The sequence below is a fragment of the Copadichromis virginalis genome, linkage group LG14 (assembly GCF_057382275.1).
Source record: "Copadichromis virginalis isolate Kocher_CV1m ecotype Utaka linkage group LG14, C_Virginalis_male_GT1.1, whole genome shotgun sequence".
In the NCBI taxonomy this organism is placed as follows: Eukaryota; Metazoa; Chordata; class Actinopteri; order Cichliformes; family Cichlidae; genus Copadichromis; species Copadichromis virginalis.
In genome coordinates, this window is record NC_140631.1 from 7,799,431 (window position 1) to 7,821,400 (window position 21,970).

At 41.9% G+C, this 21,970-nt stretch overlaps 4 protein-coding genes and 1 long non-coding RNA gene across 5 annotated transcripts; 1 reads left to right on the forward strand and 4 right to left on the reverse strand.

Moving 5' to 3' along the window:
• Positions 1-1,469: 1,469 nt before the first annotated feature.
• LOC146693344 (uncharacterized) lies at positions 1,470-4,138 on the forward strand. The gene is made up of 2 exons (XM_085430145.1): positions 1,470-2,449; positions 3,023-4,138. Exons 1-2 carry the CDS (start codon positions 2,015-2,017, stop codon positions 4,136-4,138), a joined length of 1,551 nt encoding a protein of 516 aa, XP_085286271.1. The 5' UTR covers positions 1,470-2,014.
• Positions 4,054-6,739, reverse strand: LOC146693345 (uncharacterized). Its single transcript, XM_085479157.1, has 2 exons — positions 6,266-6,739; positions 4,054-5,747 (listed from the first exon to the last, which is right to left on the reverse strand). Exons 1-2 carry the CDS (start codon positions 6,648-6,650, stop codon positions 4,705-4,707), a joined length of 1,428 nt encoding a protein of 475 aa, XP_085335283.1. The 5' UTR covers positions 6,651-6,739; the 3' UTR covers positions 4,054-4,704.
• Positions 6,740-8,624: 1,885 nt separating this feature from the next.
• On the reverse strand, positions 8,625-17,551 carry LOC146693346 (uncharacterized). The gene is made up of 3 exons (XR_014923965.1): positions 17,164-17,551; positions 16,940-17,034; positions 8,625-11,019 (listed from the first exon to the last, which is right to left on the reverse strand). It is a non-coding gene; the product is annotated as an uncharacterized LOC146693346 (long non-coding RNA).
• On the reverse strand, positions 11,233-13,723 carry LOC146693347 (uncharacterized). Its single transcript, XM_085479158.1, has one exon. The coding sequence runs from the start codon at positions 13,721-13,723 to the stop codon at positions 11,249-11,251; it is 2,475 nt and encodes an 824-aa protein (XP_085335284.1). The 3' UTR covers positions 11,233-11,248.
• Positions 13,772-16,687, reverse strand: LOC146693348 (uncharacterized). The gene has a single exon (XM_085479159.1). It carries the CDS (start codon positions 15,977-15,979, stop codon positions 13,772-13,774), a length of 2,208 nt encoding a protein of 735 aa, XP_085335285.1. The 5' UTR covers positions 15,980-16,687.
• Positions 17,552-21,970: the final 4,419 nt, after the last annotated feature.

Below are 21,970 nucleotides of genomic sequence, written 5' to 3' on the forward strand. Positions count from 1 at the left end.
ACGCCCAATAAAGAAAAAGGAATGAGTTATGTTTATTGATACTGAGAGGGTTGGATATCTGTGTTCCGTTGGTGATAAATGTTTGTTCCACATAACTAAAGTGCTGTAACTTAACTACACTGTGTGGTAGGGGTGGGCGGTATAAACGGTATATGGTAGAAGCTATATAAATTTGGGCAACGGTAGAGATTTTGACTATACCGCTCTACCGCAATAGTGCACGTTGATGGTGTCATCAAGCGGCGCTTGTTCTGGTTGAAAGCATCGCAGCGGATGCAAACAACATCATCTGCAAATTATGCCAGGCGACAGTAATAGCAAAGAGATGAAGCACTTTTGGAATATGGGGAAAGCTAAAAACTGCGCTTCCTCCACTTCTGTACCATTGATTCATTAATTCTGAATTCTCTCGCAGCTGCTCTATTCCCATGTTGTTGCAGTATATTAATGACTAACTTCGTATTGTGGATGGATTATCTCAGTTGTTCTCCTGACCCTGACTGAAGTCTGGTCTGTTTATAGCATCCTGCCATTGCATTTGTCCCTGACCACCAGAAACACTCACGTTAACTTTTGTTGAGTGGAAAAAAGTTGGCGTTCATCCTTCAGCTTCACTGTGCTAATGTTATGCTAACATACCAGCTAGTTCTGCCTGGATGTTAAACTTAATTATTACACCTGGTGAAGCAGCAACGCTGATCATTTTTAGTATTTATTTATTTATTGTCATTGTCAGAGAACAATGAAATTGCATTTGGGGCTTCCGTACAACCCGTAAATAAAATAATGAAGAAAATAATAAATACCCCTTAAAACCCAAGTGTGTTGGGTTTTAAGGGGTTATTTTATTAATAATGAAAGAATTTAGACAGTTTTTAACTCTCAGTGATGCTGCAGTGTTTGTCTGCTTCAGGTCCAAAAGTCAAACAGAGTTTTGGACCCAGATTACTCTGTGAGGCTCCTGACTATGGCAGCCGTAATGCTTCCGGCAATCCATCAAGCGTTGCGCCTTCATAGCTTACCAAGGTCGTACTAAAACATTTTTGACAGATTTTATGCGCCGTGTACCACATAAAATCGGTTCGAGGTCAGTAAGCACAGCCAGAATTCATACATCAGGCACACTGTCGACCTTTATGAAAATTAAAGGATTTTAAGTGTACCTTATAGTGTGTAAAATACGTTATACAGAAGAAAAGAATATATCGCGATATATATCGTTACCACACATTCTTCAAATTATACCGTGATATGGATTTTAGGCCATATCGCCCAGCCCTACTGTGTGGAAATTGTTGACATATCCTGGTTTAGTAAATCAGCTTTAGTTATTTTTTTGAGTGTTATTTTTCAATCATGTGATTGGTTTGACAACAATATCCCATTTCTTTGCCTTGGGATATTTTGAGTTGTTTTTGCAGTGCATTTTGGGTCCTTATGGAGTTGTACTGTTAAATGCAGTCCAATCAACCTACGCCAGCCAAATCTCTGAATCTGAGCAGAGACTATAGTACTGCACTGCACACTTCTGAGTTCACCCTACTGCTTCTATCAGCAGTCACATCATCTGAGAGAAACCAGTGACGTGCAGGCAGTCCCACACTATACCATTGCTTCCATCATGTTTGACAGATAATATGGAATAGGCTTTGGATTATGAGCTGTTTCTATCCTTCTTTATACTCTTCCCGTTATTCTGGTACATCTTGGTGTTTTTGTCTGTCTGATTTTATGAGGCTATAATGTATAAAAGAGGCGTTACTTTGATTTGCCAGTTTTACTTGACTTAACAACATTTACGGAGAGAAATTTTCCATAAAAATGTTATAAATGCAGCAGCTCATTTAAATGGCCTGTATTTGTATCCACAGTATTTCTGATTTCGCGCCATTACCCCGATTCATAGCGGAAGCCGGTTTTTTACTTCCGCTTGCGCTGTTGTTGACAGTTGCGGGGTTACACCTTCACTGTTGATAAAGATTTCTCTCACTGCAGTTTGTTTTACCTGGAGTAAATGGCGACACATCGAAGGTGGATACACAGTAGAGATGTTTTAAAAAGCAGCGAGGACAGTTCAGTTGCAGTGCCTCACCCGTCACTTCTCACGGAGTGGGTAGATGACATGAAACTATGGCCCGATGTTAGCTACATCGACATTATTAATTACCTTGTATTTTCCGAAGGCGTTGATGGCGAGGAATTACGTAATTACAAGAGCACCGAGGCGTATAATTACCTGCACAGCAACAAAATTGATAAAGTACTGCTCAACAAACAAGGCGACTTTATTTTTCTTAAAGCAGCTGTAGAGCCGAGCCAGAGTATTAATCAAGCGAAACACTTAGCATGGGTAATGCTAAGAGAAAGCGGAGTAGTGGAGACAGTCGGCTGTTCCTGTATCGCCGGATTAGGGAGATCATGTAGCCATGCGGCTGCTATTCTGTGGAAGGTATATCACTTATCTGGATATCACAATGTTTAAATCACTGAAACAGAAACACTGGACTGGTCAAAGGCTGTGATTAAGGAGTCACGCTACTGCCATCTAGCCAAGTATTACGTGGAGCACTGTTTACATGTGAAAGCCACTCGTTAACTTTGTGTGGGCTGTATGCTGTACAATCACATGAAGATAAAATATAAAAAAAATAAAAGACTGAACATTAAGGTCAAATTTACAAGACAAGAAAAACTATAGTTATAAGAAGTGACACAGAGTAGTATAATACATGTTTGTTTATATATATGTATATTTGTACACACACACTACTTTGAAAAAAATTAGACTGTGGATGTATATTTCTGCATCAAAAAGTAACTGACTATTAATATGAAATGGATAATATGGGTGACTTTGCCAGTGTTTATATCTGTTTTGGATATGATTCAGGTGTATTGACCCAGGGTCATATCTATAACATGCAGGACACCAACCGTGTACTGCTTTTGTTAGTGTAAACTTCCTCGTTATGTTAAATCTTGAGTATTGACAGTGAGAAAAAACTATTAATGTTTGTTACAGGTGCAGAATGCTGCGATCAGTGGAAAGACAGGGCTTGCGTGTACAGACGAGCAGCGCAGGTGGAATGCAGGGACAGCAAAGAACCTTGAACCTAAACGTCTAAGCCAGATAAACTTCAGACATCACAGGGCAGAGCAGCAGTACGATGTGAACTCCCGGACTGCAGTGACACAATCTCTCCCTAACACACCATATCACCTTACACATCAAGACTTTATTGACAGTGTTAGCAAAGCACCAGTGAAGCCACTTTTCCTCCTCAAGAACACATTAATTGGAAAGTGTTACAATGCCTCGCCATCTGCAGGTCCTCACCGCAACAGTAAAGTTGATGAGCAATTTTTTCAGCCACACCAAGCACACAGTTACAAACTAAGCTGTAATCCATGCAGGGCATTCTACCAGGCATACATTCAAGTTTCTGAAGAGCAAGCAGAACAATTACAAGAAGAAACAAAAGAGCAAAGTGCATCTGATTTGTGGCACAACTGCAGGAAAATCAGACTTACAGCAAGCTCCGCTAAAAAAGTTCCAGTACGTGCCACCACAAAAAATGACAAATTTTTATCTGAGCACATGTACCCTTCCTTTCGTGGGAATTATGAAACAAACTATGGTAAAGAAAATGAAGTTAAAGCTTGTCATCAGCTGAAAGAACAGGGTATGAACATCCTTCACATGGGTAGTGTTATCAGCATCCAGGAGCCATGGCTCTCTGCGAGTCCTGACGGGGTCATTGACTCAGATGTGCTTCTAGAAATAAAATGTCCTGTGCAGACTTATCCTTCACTCACGGAGCAGCTTACCCAGAAATGCAGCGATATCAAACTGGTAGATGGAGAACTGCAGCTGCAGAAAACTGGCAGCAGAGGCTATTACATGCAAGTGCAACTTACAATGTTTTGCACAGGGCTCAAGACTGCCACACTTGTGATCTGGACACCTACTGAGCATGTTTCATTTACAGTGCAGTATGATGAAGCATTTGTAAAGGAACAAGTAAAACGCTTGAGAGGGTTTTACTTCTCATATTTCTTACCTCGACTTGTAGAGGAGTATGCAGCAGGACGGTTTCAGTTAAATGAGAGATACTTGAAGATAATGGGCAAGCTTTAATACATGTTACAACTATAAATGGGACAGTCAGACACCAACATGTCTGCAGAGTTTGGTCTCTGTCTTGTGAATGAAAGGAGACATTCAATATGAAATCTGTTAAATATTTCAATACAACTAAAATGTACGTAGTTGTAACATATGGTGGGAAATGAATGACAAACTGACAACATTAAATGTTGTGAATAGTTCTGTATTTCTGTAATCTTCCAACACAAAAAAATGTCAAGAATGCACAACTAATTATTGTAGATTTGAGAAAAACATTTTTTTTTCATTTAAGAAATTTATCACATTGTGGTTGAATAAAAAAGTAATAATTGTTCAATTGATTGATTGCAATTGTTTTATATATACACATACATACATACATACATACGCACACACACACTGTATCACATAACCTTTCATCTAGAACACAAGATAAAAAAGTGAGACCTGGAATTATTTACTCTCTACATATATGTACATCAAATTTTAAAATAATTACATTACACTATGCAACTTTATGTCCTGAGTAACCATCTTAATATCCCCGAGTCCACAATTGTTCATAACATACACAATTATTGTGTATCACGAATGAGATCCTCTGTTAAGTTCACTAGAGCAGCACATATTCTCAGTATCTTGTCTACTTTAGGAGCCATGCTTATAGGAACAATTTGTGAAAGTATTTTGTAGACTTTCAAGCGTCTGATTGCTCTTTCAACATGGATTCTTACATTTGCAATCCGACGTGTGTATGTTACCTGTTCCTCAGTTAGCTGTCTACGTTTTTTTGTGAAAGTGGGTATTACTAATCTAACTTTTCTCTCAAAGAGTAAGTCTTTAATTGTAAAACCTCTATCTGCCATGACTTCATCACCAGGTTTTAGGTATGTTAATATTCCAGAGTCCATTGTGATAAATTTGTCACTACATCGGCCGCCATATGCCGCAGACACAAACATGATTAGTCCACATGGTGCAACAGCAACCAAATATTTGACTGTGTTGTGTGAATAATAATGGCTGTATGATTCCCCTCTTGAGCCCAGATTTCTGGGTTTCTGTAAAAGGGTCTCACTGCAGTCTATAATGCATGTAGTATTTGGAAAGTTCTTCTTGAAGGCTTCAGGCATAGTTGCTTGAATAGTTTCTTTTGGCAGCCATGGAATTAATGGTCGGAGAACTTCCTCCAGCTTGTCTAACCAGTGTGAGATGATCTTGCTGGCCATGCTTTGTGATATATGAAACTGGCGGCTTAGGTCACCTATTACACGGTTACTCTTTAATTTCATAAGTGTCATGAGGACTTGATCTCGGACAGGCATGGTAAATTCATTGTTGTCATATCCTTCCAGTGTCGACACAAGTGTGTTAAATGTTTCTAAGGCTATCCCAGTGTACAGCAAAGCGTCTGCATCATTTTTGAGAATGAAATATGCAACTTCATCACACTGAGTCATCTTATCCTGCACATCTTTTCTGCGAGACCTGTTGCAGTATTGATGGTCTTGTTGCGAAGGATCCTCCCACTGTGTGTGGACTGAGTGCAGATGTGGCTCAGGGGGTTGTGTGGAGATGCTGGCCTGGTCTAATTCCACTGAACGTAACACTGTGGAGTCTGAATAAGACAAAAATATGATGTACAGTCAAACTGTTAGCATAAGAGAAACTGTAAAGTGTCACTTAGCTTATTATATTTGAGTGAAATTTCTCATTCTACATTTTTTCACACAAATGCAAAATCATAAATGTCAACATAAAATGTTCCTAAGTCCCCTAAAAATTTGTCACAATTTTATTCAATTAATGTGATTAGATTTTATTTTACATTCTAAAAAAAGTCACAACTGTTGGTATTTTTGCAAAGGTTGCCTTTAACTTTTTTACTTGAGTTTTCTCGACTTGAAAAAACATGTTCTTTATAAACACAAACCTAAGACTTTTACAGCCCTTGGAGCTAATCTTTTGGCATTATTATTATTATTATAAACTTTCGTTAAAATTTAGACTTTGCTGCTAATAACCAGCTAGTGCTGATACTAACGCCATTCACCATAGGCTATTATTTAGTAAAAGTAAAGAATTGCGTGTTTAAAATGCGAAACGGTGGCAAACCACATTTACACTTTCACTTACCGGGTACAGATTCTGTGTTTTTGTTCGTATTACTGGAAGCTGTCACACTCAAAGTGGTCCGAGTGAGCCTTCTTCTTTTCTTCGGTGGGGGTCGGTCATAGCCCAGATAAAGCTCCGGGTCGGGGTGTAGCTCTGTGGGCTTTTTATCGATAAAATGAAAGGAGCAAACATAAACTCTCTTTGGAGGGTGTTTGAGTCTTAAAGCTGCCAGCCACGCCAGTTTCCGATCCTCCTTCCGCGGCATAGAGTGCAGTGCGTAGGGCGGTGGGCACGGACAGGCCTTTCTAAGTTGTTGATGCTCAAGGCAAAATGTTTCTAATGCGTTTTTCAGTTTTCTTGAATTATTGTGGCAGCCGACGACAGCACACGTTGAACCCGAGCTCATCTTCGAACAGGTAAAGCCACTTATTACCGCACAAAGTAACTGATTTTGTTGTTAGCAACGACTGAACGCTGGGTCTCGCTTTGAGTAACCGGAAGTATAAAACCGGGCAACGGAAGTAGTGGTCTGTCATGGCAGCCTACGTACGCTCTTACAGAAACCTGTGGATAGCGCTTTACTAGTCCCTAAGGACCCCAAAGCGCTTTACACAACCAGTCATCCACCCATTCACACACACTGGTGATGGCAAGCTACATTGTAGCCACAGCCACCCTGGGGCGCACGGACAGATGCGAGGCTGCCGGACACTGACTCTGACCAGCAGGCAACGGGTGAAGTGTCTTGCCCAAGGACACAACAAGCAAGACTGTCCAAGCCGGGGCTCGAACCGGCAACCTTCCGATTACAAGGCGAACTCCCAACTCTTTAGCCACGATCGCCCCATCGTGGCTTAAGGTTAGTATTTAGTTTTAATACTACCTTTATAGGTTATTGTAAATGCACAACGGATTGCTGTTTATTCAAGTTTGAAATTCGTGTTTGTAAAATTGTTTAAAGTGTCGTCAGAGTCTTCACAAGTTGCGCATAAATCACAGTACACAAGCGTTTGTAACACAGTTCAGGGAAATTTCACTCTGTACAACTTTATTATACACGTTTTGTTTGTTTATATAATCATTTTTATTCATTTATTTATTTACTTTTGTTATGGCTTTCAGCTATTGATACTTATTGTTTATAAAGTGACAAATTAATGTATAAACACATTACATATAAGAATAATACAATAATTAAAATACTAATTAAAAAAGCAGAAGCCAACAATCGAATTTGGTATTCACATGAGAGTGCTAGCAGGAGCTCTTTCTTATGTTTCAGGTACATGGGCCACATGTGGCCATCAAAAAGGCCAGGAGGGTCTGGTACCAGGTAGTTTCTTGTAAAAACTTGTTTGCTAAATTTTGCGAACGACTTTGAAAATTTTATAGCTTCGATGAAACACCACACAAGAACCCAAAAATGAGCTCCCGTGGATTACAACGTGAGCAGTACCTGCTCTCCATTGGCGTCACCCATGTTCTTGATGAGCGCTATGGTAAAGCCTAGTAAGCTAATAAGTATAATAGAATATTTAAACAAACAAATACACCTTATACTGGTGAGTAAGATTTCACCAGTAAGATTTTCATGAGTGTGAACATTTCAGGTGAATTTGGTAAATTTTTGTTTGAAAAATCCGTAATTTGTCAGATTATGTCACTCCAGCTCACATGTTAGTCTGCTCCAAGCATTTCTACAAAGGCAAGTCTTCTGTTGTAGTTATTATGTAATTTATCATAACATAATTGTTGATGTAGGTTACAAATAAGTCTTAAATTGATTTGAATTGAAGTCGTTGCGCAATGCTGCTTTGTTCACTGTGGCTTTGCGGGCCAGTGTTTGTTGTGTTTTGTAGGAAAACCAGCCTACAAAATGCTGGAATGAGATCCAGACTGGGCACCCTCTATCAACCTGGGTCATACCGAGTTTAAAGCTGCTACCACAGCGAGATTTGATAAGAGAGAGAGCGATATCAAAACAGCCACGAAACGTCCCGCATATATGTACCCAAGGGTTGTATTGAAGCAATCAAGTGATGAATGACTGTTTTCCAGTATGTTGTTTTGCAATGTTTTTGTTTTTTTTGCATTGTTGATTTGTTTTTTACCGAAGCAGCTAATAAAGCACGATGGATTTTTACAATTTTACCTCTTTCTTGCAAGATTCTATAATAGAATAAAACAATAATGCCAGTTATAAATAAAGACAATAAATTGAATGAATTACGAAACACATTTCTATTAGATCTGAAAATGTTGTGTAATACTACAACCTGAAACGACAAATAGGTCGTGTCCAAATTCATGGGCTGCATCCTCCTGAGGACTGAAGGATATAAAAAAAACAACAACAGCAATAGAATAATATTAAACACAAAGTGAACCCGTCTTCCTTCATTAAATAGGTTCTTTTAGATGTTAAGGAGGAATTGACTTAACCAGGCTGGCGGAGAATGAAGACAACCGGACACCTGCGGCAGATGGGGAATCAGTGAACTTTTATTGAGACAGAGACAACCTCTCAACACAGCTCACATCAGGAGATTCCTAATATTTGCTGTGAGGATGGGTATATATTCTCTAAAACTTACAGGAGGGGGTTGTGAGGAAAGTGCTGCATTAGCAGAAAAACAACTCCATAAAAGGAAATCGGCCTTGGGTGTTCTAGTCTCTTCGCTTGCAGATATCTTGCACCTGCAGGATGAGGCGATCGCTTCTTATCGCTCTCAAGGCCAAAGTCGTGAGCACATTTTTATTACACAGTTGCACAGTAACTTTAAAGCTGAACAATATTTAAAGCTGAATAATGTTTGATCAGATTATATTTTCTTCAAATCCCCCTTTTGACCCATCTTAAATGGGTCAACACACAAAAATAAGTAACATTCAAAGGAACACAGAGACGTGTCGAAGCCTGGCTCGAAAAACTCCTCGGGTCTTATCATTTGTCTTTATCTGTCATTGCAGATGAGGAGAAAAGAGTCCAGGCACCACCCTGCCCAGGGGTCGGCTGCAAGCAGTCTCGGTTCCCGACGAAAGCAGTAACAGCTGTCCTGCACACAAGGATACAACGAGTCAGTGCAACCAGGGTAGTGACACAAAATTAACAGTTCCTGTAACTCAGCAACCAAAAAGCATAAGTAATGATAAAAATGTGGAGAGTACAGAGTATACTATAATAATGAGAGATATAAACGTGAAAATGTGAAAGAATAAATCAACCGTAAAATAAACCCAGAACGGTAACTGCTAAGGACATTCAAAAGTGAATATGGTAAAACGTGAGGAAGGGGTGTGGAAAAAACAATTTATATCCAGTGGTGGGAGTACACATTCGCTCAGGCTTAAGTCCGGAGACCCTGAGAACATCGCTTAACCCTCACAACCCGACCAGACACAGTCCAACCAGATATATCCTTCAAGAGGAAGTGGGTGAGGGAAACAATTAATAACAAGCCTAATACAAAACACCACAGAGAAACAACCATTCTAGAAGCATTTAAACAAGAGAAAGACGATAATGTTCGTCACCCTCACGATCAGAGTTTTCATCATCCGTTGGCGAGGAGGTCAAGGCCAGATCCTTTAGGGTAAAAATTAAGCCTGAAAGATCCGGTTTTTTTGCTATTCTGAGCATATTTTGGTTTCTCCAGTGCAAAGCCTGACCCCTAGAGTGCTTGGACCAATCGAGGTCCGTTTCTGACACTAAACTGGACCACTTCCACTGATGCCAACCTCCCAGGGTTATATACCACACTGAGGAGGAGAGATGTACTGCAAGGTTAAAAAGATCCCCCCCTTGGTCTTTGGTGACGGGAGTGACTGGGAAGCTAGCGAAATCTATTTCGACTACCCAACTTTTATTGTTGGGGACACAGAGAGTAATCATTCTAGTCGTACTTGGGGTGCAGGAGGTAACCGTGTGTCGTTTCTTTCTAAATGGATCGGGCGTGGGCAAAACTGGAGAGGAAGTGGTGGGCAAGACCCTAGGGGCTACATTTGTCAGATTGGGACTGTCAGAAGGGGGCGAAGCTTTTGAACTTGAAGGTGTCAGAAGTGTCGGGGGCCCTTCACAGATCAGGATTATGCCAATGGGAATGAGACCCAGGGCCAGGAAGCAAACAAAGACGCAACATCTTTGCCTGCCTGTCATTTCAGGGGGAAAGGGCCAAGACATGTTTACTTAGCTTGGATGTCTTCTAATAGAGGATGATGGGGCACAGAAAGGTGGTCCAGTTCCCCCCACCTCGCCAAGGGCGTGTTCTAGGAGTTAAAGAGCAACAAAAAGTATCAGTGACACAACTTTAAATGAGCTTTCAGCGGTTAAAACTATTGCAATGTAAAATGTAAATCTTAAAAACTCAAGCCAATATAAAAGCAAAGTCATAAAAGATGTTAAAAATAGAAAAATAAAAATGTTTAGTTCAGTATGAAGAACACCCCCTTTTGTAACCAGCCGGCTTGTAGGTTGAGTTTTGGCTCCCTCAAGTGGTTGGTGATGCTGTTGCAGCTCCTTCTGACAGGTCCTTCTGCACCTCTCTCAAGGTTCTTCCTGGTTCGGTGGCAGCAGCGCACTGTGTGTAATGAAACCAGGTGTCACCTTTCCCTTCGAGCCTGACAGCGTGGGAGGTCCGCTCTGTTATGCGGTAAGGGCCTGTCCAGCGAGGCTCAGCCCACTTTCTCTTTGTGACTTTCAGGAGGACGTAGTCCATTCCAGGTGTAGCCGCCTCTTTCAGCTCTTGCTGGTTTCTTTCAGCGACCTGTGAGGAATACTGGGCAACAAAACTGCGGAGCATGTTATAATATGTCCTCGGATCGAGGTCTGAATCAGCTTCATCCGACATTAACAGGCGAGAGGAGGGGCCAGGAAAAGGCCTGCCATGCTCCAACTCAAATGGAGTGTAACCAGAGGTTTGATTTACTGAGCATCTTATGGACATTAATGCCAGAGGCAATGCCTTAACCCAATCTAATTTGGTCTGTGCACAGATTTTACCCAATTTAGTTTTTAGAGTTTGATTCATCCTTTCCACTTTCAGTTCTGAAACAACATCCATCTGTGAACCAATCTTTTTCTGCATCCATTAGAGGTTCTGCCTGCAAATCTGGCCTGATTTTCTCCTGTACCTGCACAACCTCTTCACACATATGTGGTTCCCCTGATCCCATGTGATCAGCCATGTTTATGCCTTCATGTGAGTAGGTGATGTGTGGTGCTTCCAAAATGGTACTGAGGCGTCTCTGCCTGAGTGAAGTGAGTGTGAAGGCCTGTGAGGAGACGTAGGCCACCACACTGTGTGATGTCAAAATTTTTAGTGGGTGGTTCATCACTATGTGTGCTGTTTTCTGAATGATTTTTGCAAGTCCAGAAACGTGTTGTGTGCACGGTGGGTGGCGTTTTTCAGTGTTGTCAAGCATTACGCTTACATATGTCAACACTTTTCTCTCTCCCCCTTTTTTCTGGAACAGGATACCATTGATATGGGTTCCAGTTCCAGAAACATCAAGATGAAAAGGCAAAGCATAATCTGGCACAGCAAGGTCAGAGGCGACAGAAAGCTGTTGTTTTAACTTTATAAACGCCTGTTCTGTTTCTGTAGTCCATGAGAGGGGAGCAGAGAGGTTTCTCATGCCTTGTTCATTTACCAAAGCGCGCAAAGGGGAAGTAAGGCCAACATAGTCTGGGACATAGGTCCTGCTGTAACCAGTCAGGCCCAAAAATGACAACATGTCTTTTACAGTTAGAGGTTTTGGATGGTGCAAAATGGAGTTCCTGTGTTCTGGGGACAAGGAAATACCGGACTGTGAGACCATGCGGCCTAGAAAAGAAACCTGTTTTCTTGCAATCTGTAGTTTGTTTTTGCTCACTTTAAAACCTGTGTTGGCCAGGTGGTGAAGTACCACTCTGGTGGCCTCCAAACAGATGTCAGCCGTGGGGGCAGACAGCAAAAGGTCATCCACATATTGTATTAACATACAGTCAGATGGTAGTGGGCTGGTTTGTAAAAGTTCTTTCAAACACTGATTAAACAGTCCTGGGGAGAGGGCAAATCCCTGTGGTAAGCGAGTGTAACGCCATTGTCGGCCTCTAAATGTAAATGAGAAAATGTCACGCAGTGACTCACGAAGTGGGAGGCAGAAAAAGGCATTAGCCAAGTCAATGCAGGTGAACCAGGCATGAGATGGTGGGAGGTTGGTCAAGGCAACATAAGGATTAGGCACAGGCAAAGTAGGAGTGCCAAGTAAGGCATTAATCCTTCTCAAATCATGTGCCATTCTGAACTTCCCCGTGCCTTTTTTCTCAACGGGTAGGATGGGCGTGTTCCACTTAGAGCAGGAGGGCTCCAAGACACCGGCAGTGACCAAACCAGAAATTGTTTCTGCAATCCCAGCCTCAGCCTCCGGTCTGTGTGGGTACTGAGGCTGCCACAAAGGGGTAGCAGATGACAGTTGAAAAGAGACTGGCTCCACATCAACTAAACCTACATCTGTGGGTCCAAGGGACCACAAACAATCTGGAAGAGAGTCGAGTAAAGGCGCAGCATCACAGTGGTCTGTGTGTTCTCTTCCATGTGACCCGCTGACCACTCCATGTTGCAGTGTTGAGGAATTAAAGCAATCATTTAAAATTTGGTATGTCTTGGTAGATGGAGAAAACAAAACCTGTGGGAGTTTTGTAGGTGTCCAGTCAGTGGCCGCAAGGGAACGTTTAACCATTCCACCCAGCTCCTTAGCCTGGTGTCCAGGATGTAAGGCCAGTGACACATGGGGAGCTGCCTCATCAGACATCATGTACCACTGTAATTGATCTGTTGTAAAAGTAACCGCTGCTGCCACTCCCTCCGGTGCCGCAAAAATGCACGACATGTTCAGAGACCAAGCCCGCCCCTCACACTGCTCTTGGAACATGTGCTGGTACCAGGTGGTGTCATGCCTGTCATAAAACAGTGTAACATGAGGTGGGTCAGGGGGAGGGACATAAGGATGTAGGAGTGAGAGCCACGGCCGCCATTGCTGAAAAGCAGTCCAAACTCCTGGTTCAGCAGGTGTTTCAACTTCCAATAATGCCCAGTAGATGTCAGCAGAGTCCGCCAAACAGGAGGAGGGTTGCAGCAGAAACTGACCATCTCCCTCTGGCCCATCAGAGCAGGGAAGTACAACCCCAGTAGGGAGAGTCACAGTTAGGCCTTGTGAAGAGCAGAGTATTGTGGCTCCTAATTTAATCAACAAGTCTCTTCCCAGTAAATTCACAGGCGCCTGTTTTGAACAAACATAGCTGTGTAACAAGGTCTGATCTCCAACCGTTGTGGGGAGGGGCACGGTGTAAGGCAGAGTTTTAGGTTCCCCAGATATGCCCACCACTGTAATCACTCTGTCAGTAAGTCTTTCACGAGCAACATCCTTAATGGTGGAGTACGTAGCTCCAGTGTCCACTAAAAAGCTGCTTCTTCTTCTATCTACAGTTATGGACAGCATAGGGTCCGCCGTTGTCCCTTCACCGTCCTGGGCAGTCTGTGGGGTGTCCTATAGCTGGGGACCACCCTCGTAGTACTCCCACCCCATCACAGGCATCTGTGGGGCCGGGGGCACTTCAACTAAAGCACCACGAGGTCCACCTCTGTGGCCAGGATGCTGATAGGGCCCACCACGGGCTCCCCTGCCTCTTCCAGCAGCCGGGTTCAAAGGGCACGCTTTAGCCCAGTGTCCAGGTTGTCCACACCGGAAACAAACATACATCTGGCCTCCCCTACCACCTCCCATCTGACCCCTTCCCCTGAAACCACCTCTGTTTCCTCCAAATGGGGAACCTCTCTGCCCATAAGGGGCCGGGGAGTGATAAGCACCATACTGGGGGGGCTGTGGATCAGTTGGCCATGGGTTCGGATACAAATCAGGGGCAACTGGACCAGGAGGGGGAGCCGCAGCGGCCACAAGCTGCTTTTTAGGCTTGTCACCTTTTCCACCCAGGTCGTTTTTAGCTTTCTGCAGCTGAACCTTCAACAGTTGCAACTGTAAATCTTCGACGCTCTCCGCTTTATCATCAGACTTAATCTGCACTTTGTTAAGATTAAAAATCAAATGTTTCTTCCAGATTGCAAAGTCACAGTCCTGCAAATCAGGATTATCCTCCATTTTCTGGCCTACTGACTCCGGAATGCCCCTCAGCACCGCCCTTCTAAACCACATGCTCTGTGAACAAGTCCTACTGGGGTGATGACCTGTATGGTTCACCCAGTCTTCAACAGCCTGATTTAGATAATGGGTGGGATTTTGCTTTCCCTCCCATTTAAATTTCTGTAAGGTGCCTTGATTTTTGGGTGGGAATTGTTTGCGCAGGGCCGGTCCAATAAACCTCAAGGCCTGCATTAGTGGCACCTCGTTCTCATGCATGGTAGTACCCGCATTTTGTTCCAGGTCCGCTGCCTGAGATCGGGATGTGCACCTAGTTATAATAGCTCTAAAATCTCCCAGTGCGAGGTCCTGTCCAGCTGTGTATTTATCCAAACCAGCCAACCAGGCATTCCCTCCCTCCGTTATGTCAGGGAGTTTGTCCACTAGGGCCTGGACATCTCCGAATGAATAAGGTTGATACACTGGTCTACGTTGCGCTTTAGTCTGGACCAGGGGAAATATGCCTGGAGGCTGAGGCACAGGGCCCTTAGATCTAGTCTGATATCCTAAACTGAGAGGGGTAGAGGGGGGTGTATTGTTAAGGTGACTGAGTTCATCATCAGTATCCTCAGTTTCTTCCCCGCCTGGTGGGGTAGCAGTGTCAGCAGAAACGTGGGCTAAACTCATCTGTGTTTCCGGATCCTGACGGCCCACCAAAGACATGGTAACTGTGACATTTGGTGAAGTGCCAGGCTCAGTTTTTGCAGTAGCGGTCAGATCTCCCTTAACAGCGACAGGAGTGCTGGCAAAGGGGTTGGACCGGGAAAGAGGGGCTGACGCAACACGATTATTCACCTGGACCACTGACCTATGTTCATTTAAGCAGCTGCGTAATGCTGCTTCTTGATCAGTTAATTGTTGTTCAGTGGGTTCCTGTCTGTTCATTCGAACCGCAAATGGTGCGCTCGCAAAGGGGTCAGTTAGGCCCTCAGATCCGGTTCCAAAACAATGGGACATAGAAGAGGGGGCTCTACTACTAGCTGAGGATGTCGCCGACAGAGAGGAGCTTCCTGGGCAAAAATGCTTGGTATCTATGGGAGTTGGAGCTACGGGCGGTTCTTCTCCAATAGTCATTATTCCACCAGAGATATTAAGTACCGGATATATGCCTGCTGAGGGAGGAGTTGAGGCAGAATAGGGAGGTGGCTGAGACCTATTTTTCTTCATGTGTGGTTTTGCAGTTTCCCATAAACACACCCAGTGATTAAATTTAGCTTTGCGGCCTGCGTGCTTATCTGCTTCCTTTCTGTGTCTCACCCTGCTCATCACACCTGCACCTGCTGCTGCTGAGTTGGCTTCTTCCTCTTTCTCTTTTGCCTGCATAGCCTTATTCTGCCAAATTATTCCCCAGTTACCACTACTCCCCTCGTCCTTTCCCTTTTCTTTCATTAACCTTTCAGCTGTTTTCCTCAATGACTCTTTCTGCTTTTTTGCTTCTTTAGGCTGGTGTGTGGAGTTGATGACTGTCTCAACACATGTTAATTGTTCTCCCAATGTGCTAAGAATAACACCGGGACCCCAACCATCATCATTAGTTTCTCGATCTAATTCTCCATCCATTTTACTGTCAATGGAGGAGTGTTCTTTTATTGATTTTAAAGGAGAATTTGGGCCAGCTGGGTTTCTGCCTCTGTTAGGCACTAACAGCTGGGGCGCTGCTTTAAAGGTGAGTCAGCACTGAAATATCCCTTCAGGTGTTACCAAGCTTCTACCAAACCGGAGTCTGGCGGGTAACCTTGCCTAGAGCTTCCTGATAGGGGTGCTAGTTGGTTGTCACCTTGTTCACACGTCTCATTCACACTTCATACATTACCTGCAGTCACTCATTACCCTCCTTATGTATGTAATAAATGTGTAAAAAAAAATTCTATGTGTGGTGTATTATTTTAACCAAAAGAGGAACCTAGTTCCTTTAATTGTGTAATCTGTGAACAACGGAGAACCAAACTGTCCTGCCCAGTGTTCCACAGCAAGCATTCAGCGTGTATTTATGTGTGTCCAATATCAAACAGAACATCAAAACATTTAAAACACTAAAATCATCGGGGTTTTAAGAAGAGATCCGTTTTCTCCTATTGATCAAAGGGACCCCTCCTTTGGACTCCAACCAGTACTTCTCCTTTTTAAGTTTTAGAGGATCTTTTCTAATAAAGTCCTCTGGGCCTTCCTAACCCTTCTGTAGTTTAGAGAATATTACTAAAAAATATTCTCAAGGCCTTTAACCTTTTAATTTGTTTAGAAAGGCGTTACTAATAAACCCTTTCAAGGTCCCAGACCTGCACTGAGGTATATATCCGACACCGGAGAGCAACCCGTCGGCTGCAACCGTGGTCAGACCTCAGTTCACTCTTATCTTTATTCACTTATTCACTTATTTCTTATTCACTTATCTCTTATTCACTTGTCTGATTCTCAACAAGCCTTAAGTAAGCCAGACAATTTTGGTTATGAATTACTAGGAGTTTGGACACTAAGTATTTTTATAATGTTCAATATAGCAGAAATAAAAGGTCTGCTTACCTTGTTTTTGTGTGCACACAGCTTTTGTCCAAACTCCGTTCACTCAGACCACGGCCGATGTCCTCCCATCCGTTCCAGTTGACCTGGAGCGGATCCTGTTCGTGACGCCAATTGAAGGATATAAAAAAAACAACAACAGCAATAGAATAATATTAAACACAAAGTGAACCCGTCTTCCTTCATTAAATAGGTTCTTTTAGATGTTAAGGAGGAATTGACTTAACCAGGCTGGCGGAGAATGAAGACAACCGGACACCTGCGGCAGATGGGGAATCAGTGAACTTTTATTGAGACAGAGACAACCTCTCAACACAGCTCACATCAGGAGATTCCTAATATTTGCTGTGAGGATGGGTATATATTCTCTAAAACTTACAGGAGGGGGTTGTGAGGAAAGTGCTGCATTAGCAGAAAAACAACTCCATAAAAGGAAATCGGCCTTGGGTGTTCTAGTCTCTTCGCTTGCAGATATCTTGCACCTGCAGGATGAGGCGATCGCTTCTTATCGCTCTCAAGGCCAAAGTCGTGAGCACATTTTTATTACACAGTTGCACAGTAACTTTAAAGCTGAACAATATTTAAAGCTGAATAATGTTTGATCAGATTATATTTTCTTCAGGACCCGGCCTTCGCGGTCTACGTGGGCCGGGTCCTCAGAAGGTCGGGTAGGCCGGAAGTAAACGGCTGGGGAAATTGGACGGTCTAGCCTTCTGATTAGCGTCACCGCTGTCTCGATGGAGTTTAATAAACTCGGCCGTCTGCTTCGTGCTATCTAAAATATAACAGGAACTGGCATAAATTCTCGACCATCTCACACTTCTGTTTAATCAGTTTTCTGTTTGACGTTTAGTCAGCTGTATGAAAACCAAGGAGGAACCCACCCAGGGGATTAAAGTTTTATTTTATCTAATCGAATCTAATCTAATAACTTTAATCTCAGCCAAACAGATTTACTCACGAACAAATAAAACACTGAAAAAAGCCAGAATTAATGATTACTGGTGCTGGAAATACTAGCGCTTGATGCAGCGTTTTGATTTTGTTGCCACGGGTACCCACAAAGCAATGCGCAAAAGTCACGTGGTCTGTCAATCTCTATTGTCAACTCCCAGCAAAAAAATAGGGAACAACCCGCCCACCCTCCGCCTCCTGATGCTTAATCGATGTAATCTACTTTAATTTAATGCACGTGTAAAAAAACAAAACAAAAAACACAGAAATAAATTCTTTTTCTACAATAATTAAATAGATTCAACATCTTTACCAACAGAATTGCAGACTGCACAGATGGTATCTTCCCAAAAGAAAAAGTACTATAGCTTACTATATATGTTAGACTTAATAGTTACTATATACAGTAATTCTATACATTTTACATCAGATTAAAACTTTGGGTGTAAGATTCAGATAATTATTTATTAAATGCTAGACATTTTAAATGAGAAAGAAAAGTATGTCTTTGTGCTTTATGCTCTTTGTGATAATTAATGGATTGGATTACATTTTTTATTTCTCTTCGAAATCCGATCCAGTAATTTAGGTCAGTATCGGGCCGATACCGATACGTAATATCGGATCGGTCCATCCCTAGTTTGCATGTGTTTTGGAGTTTGTACATGCTTTGTCTCTAGGGGCCACCATATATATTTATGTATAAACATATATATATATATATATGTTTTATAATGTAAATAAAACCTATATACAAAATAAAACCAGGTTATATTTACATTACAGGGCTCTAGACTAACTTTTTGCCACAGTTGCACCGGTGCGGCACAAAACTTAGGCGCACTCAAATTTTTCAACCGCATCCCTTAACACCACAGTTTTACATGTGCACTTTTTTTGGGGGTGGGGGGGATTGCAGTCCATACAGACAATATTCATTTGTGAATGATTAACTAACGATCTTGTACTTAAAGTGCTTTGGCAATATTGTAGAAAATGTTAAACTTAATCATCATCTCTGAGTCCTCTGACGACATGTTTGCAGCTGTCTCTTGCTGAAAGGCAGTGAGGAGAGGGGACACTTGGGCAGTGCATTTATTGCAGCATATAATGTGTATTCTGAATACACTGTGCTTTTTCAGTGTTCAAAGATTGATGGCACTGTGTCAGAGCACTGCCTATGAATTTCAGATGGATCAGGCCTTAACTTAAAAAAGTTGTTAATAGTTCTTTACATCTTTTCTTATTACCCACAGCTACATCCACTTCTGTCGGGCCTAGGCTACTCACTAGGGCTGAGTATAATTCTGATCATTTATCAGTACTGATACATGTGAGACTTCATCAGAATTGTGAACATCACAGCAGATGCCTTTGCGTGAAAGTAACTGAGAGTAAAACACAGAAAAACATGAAGGAGATTTTCCTGGCCTGGATTTTTATAGCAGATAACCTTAAAAATATTCTGCAGTTTTGCACAATTTTAAAAAGTTTAAATTTCTTCAGTATTGAACAGCACAAATTACGCTTTCTTGTCTGAAAGCGTAAGCGTAAACAAAAGAAAAGAAAAAGACAGTGGCCGACAGCGCTGTATAAAATGGTAGACTGGTGGGTCATAAGCGAATGAATAATGCAGAAAACAGATTTGAGATGGGAAACTGTTCTTGAAGTACAGAGAGAGAGAAAGAGAGCTGTGCATGACGTCTGATTTTTATCGTGGTGAAAGCAAAACAGCAAAAGTAAAAAGGGAATTCATGACGACATTTATGATGATTCTGATGCGTCGGATCCACGCTCTGTGTTTATGTCTTTGTGTGGAATCCGTGTACCTGCTTTCATTTGCTTTTTTTCTTGTTTTCAGTAGCAAGCGATGCTTATGATTGTGCCAGAGCATATTTTGAGCAACACCATGGGAATTTCGGATTTTACACAGGTGGTTACACTCTGGAAATGGAAGGAAGGTGCACCTCCAAATCACATGACTAATTTAAGCAGCCACGCTGAGTCTCTATTTCAGCCCACATTGAAAGTTTGGACTTCAAAGTTTTTAAATTTTAATTACAGGCCAGTAAATCCAGAGTTATGATAAATACTGTCGCCACATTTTTGTGTGTGTATGTTTTAAGCATTTTTTAAGGACAGCGCGAAAACAGTAAAGAAAGGGGAAAAAAGCCACCTCTTTCCTATCGGTGGAAAAATGTACCATATCGACCAATTAAAAAAAAGTCAACATGTGGGTATTTGGTTGTTTAGGAAGAGGGGAAAGTTTAGGGGTGACGGTAACGGCAGCGAGACAGAGTGAGCGAGTGAGAGAGCTTTTAGATGTGGGAGATTTGTGACGTTTAGTGTGGAGTGTATAGTTAGTGTGTTGTGTTGTCTTGTGTAGTTGTTCTGTTGTGTAGTCGTTTTGTTTTGTGTGTCAGTGAGGGCACTAATGATCACAAAGGCACATTTGCAATGTAAACTCTGTCAAGAAGTAGAAAACCAACGGAGTGATGCACCTTCTGTTGTCAGGCCTGCAGGTTAATCCCTGTGCTGTTCTCCTCTGTCTTTTGGTGGACAAACTTTTTTTTTTACTGGCACACAATATTTGTGGGGCATCTTATTGCCACACCTGATTGTCCTCTCATTTTAGTTTTAGTAATATTTTTTAATGGTTGTACAAAATGGAAAAACAAAAACAAAAAACGGCAGGTGTACTGGCTGCATTTTTATATAAATAGTTGTATATGTTTACAAAATGTACAATTGATATTTGCATTTCAAGTTATAAAAATTTACTCAACATGTCTGTGGGGTTTTTTTTACAGTAAAAAAATACTACTGGGCTTTTACGTTCTTTGTGTGATTTCAGATCAATAATACTAATGCAGTATGTCTGTGACATTTCTGACCCCTGTTGGGGTTTCTCTGTAATATTGTAGTTTCTTTACCTTACAATATAAAGTGCCTTGAAGCAGCTTCTTATGAACTGGCACTTTGCAAATAAAATTTATTGGGCTGAACTGATTTTCTTTTTGTTTATTAAGTCTGAGTTGTTGTATTTGAGCACTTTTGATCATTGTATTCATTCCTTAAAACAAGGTAACAATTCTAAACTTTCCACTGTGATCCTAATACCTTAGCAGAGAGTAGAGGTAGGAAGTACCAAAGTAAAAATACTTAGTTACTGTACTTAATTTTCAGGCATCTGTATTTTCAGAATCAGAAAACTTTAATAATTTTGCATGAGTATTTATTTTTTTCTGACAAATTTTAACTTTTACTCCCTACATTACCTTTAAAAGATATGGGAGCAGAAAGAAAAGGTAGTGGAATTTCTGGCTTTCAAGTATGGGTGGGTTTTGATAATCGATATATTGATTAAAATCGATTCTGGCTTGGATAACGTGATATCGATTCATTAAAATCCTGAATCGATTTTTTATATAAATTTATTTTGCCCAAAACGCCAGAATCTCGTTAAACCTCACAAAATTTCGACAACCACCAAACAGCTAAAACAGTAAATGAGAGCAGGAACACGGATTCTGCACAAAGACGTAAACACAAAGCGCGGACCTGCCGACAGATCAGAATCAGTGAGATGTCGCCTTTCTCACCCGACGGCACGGACACGCTCGGGGCTGAAAGCCGACAGCTCGCTGATTCTGATGTTTCGGCGGGTCCGCGCTTTGTGTTTACGTCCTTTTTGCGCTGATTCTAGAGCTGTTAGTTTTATCTCTCTCCAAACAATATTGGCCGAACCAGCAGCAAAAGAAGATCCAAACTACGCTTCACATAAACATCGTCATGAATTCCCTCTTACTTTTGCTGTTTTGCTTCCACCATGATAAAATCACACTTCATGCACAGCTCTCTCTCTCTCTCTCACACACACACACATACGTGTTTTCGTGATATATCAGTACGTATGACAAAAATTTGACAAATGGGAACGTGCCTTTCCAAAGGTCCTACAGGCATGGGAATCACAGAAAGTTTGACCCATGCTTCCAGGAACACGCCCATCTGTTGAGATTTTGGCTAGGGCTACATTTTGGTCAAACCTGAATTTACTGCTACTTGTGAGGACACTGT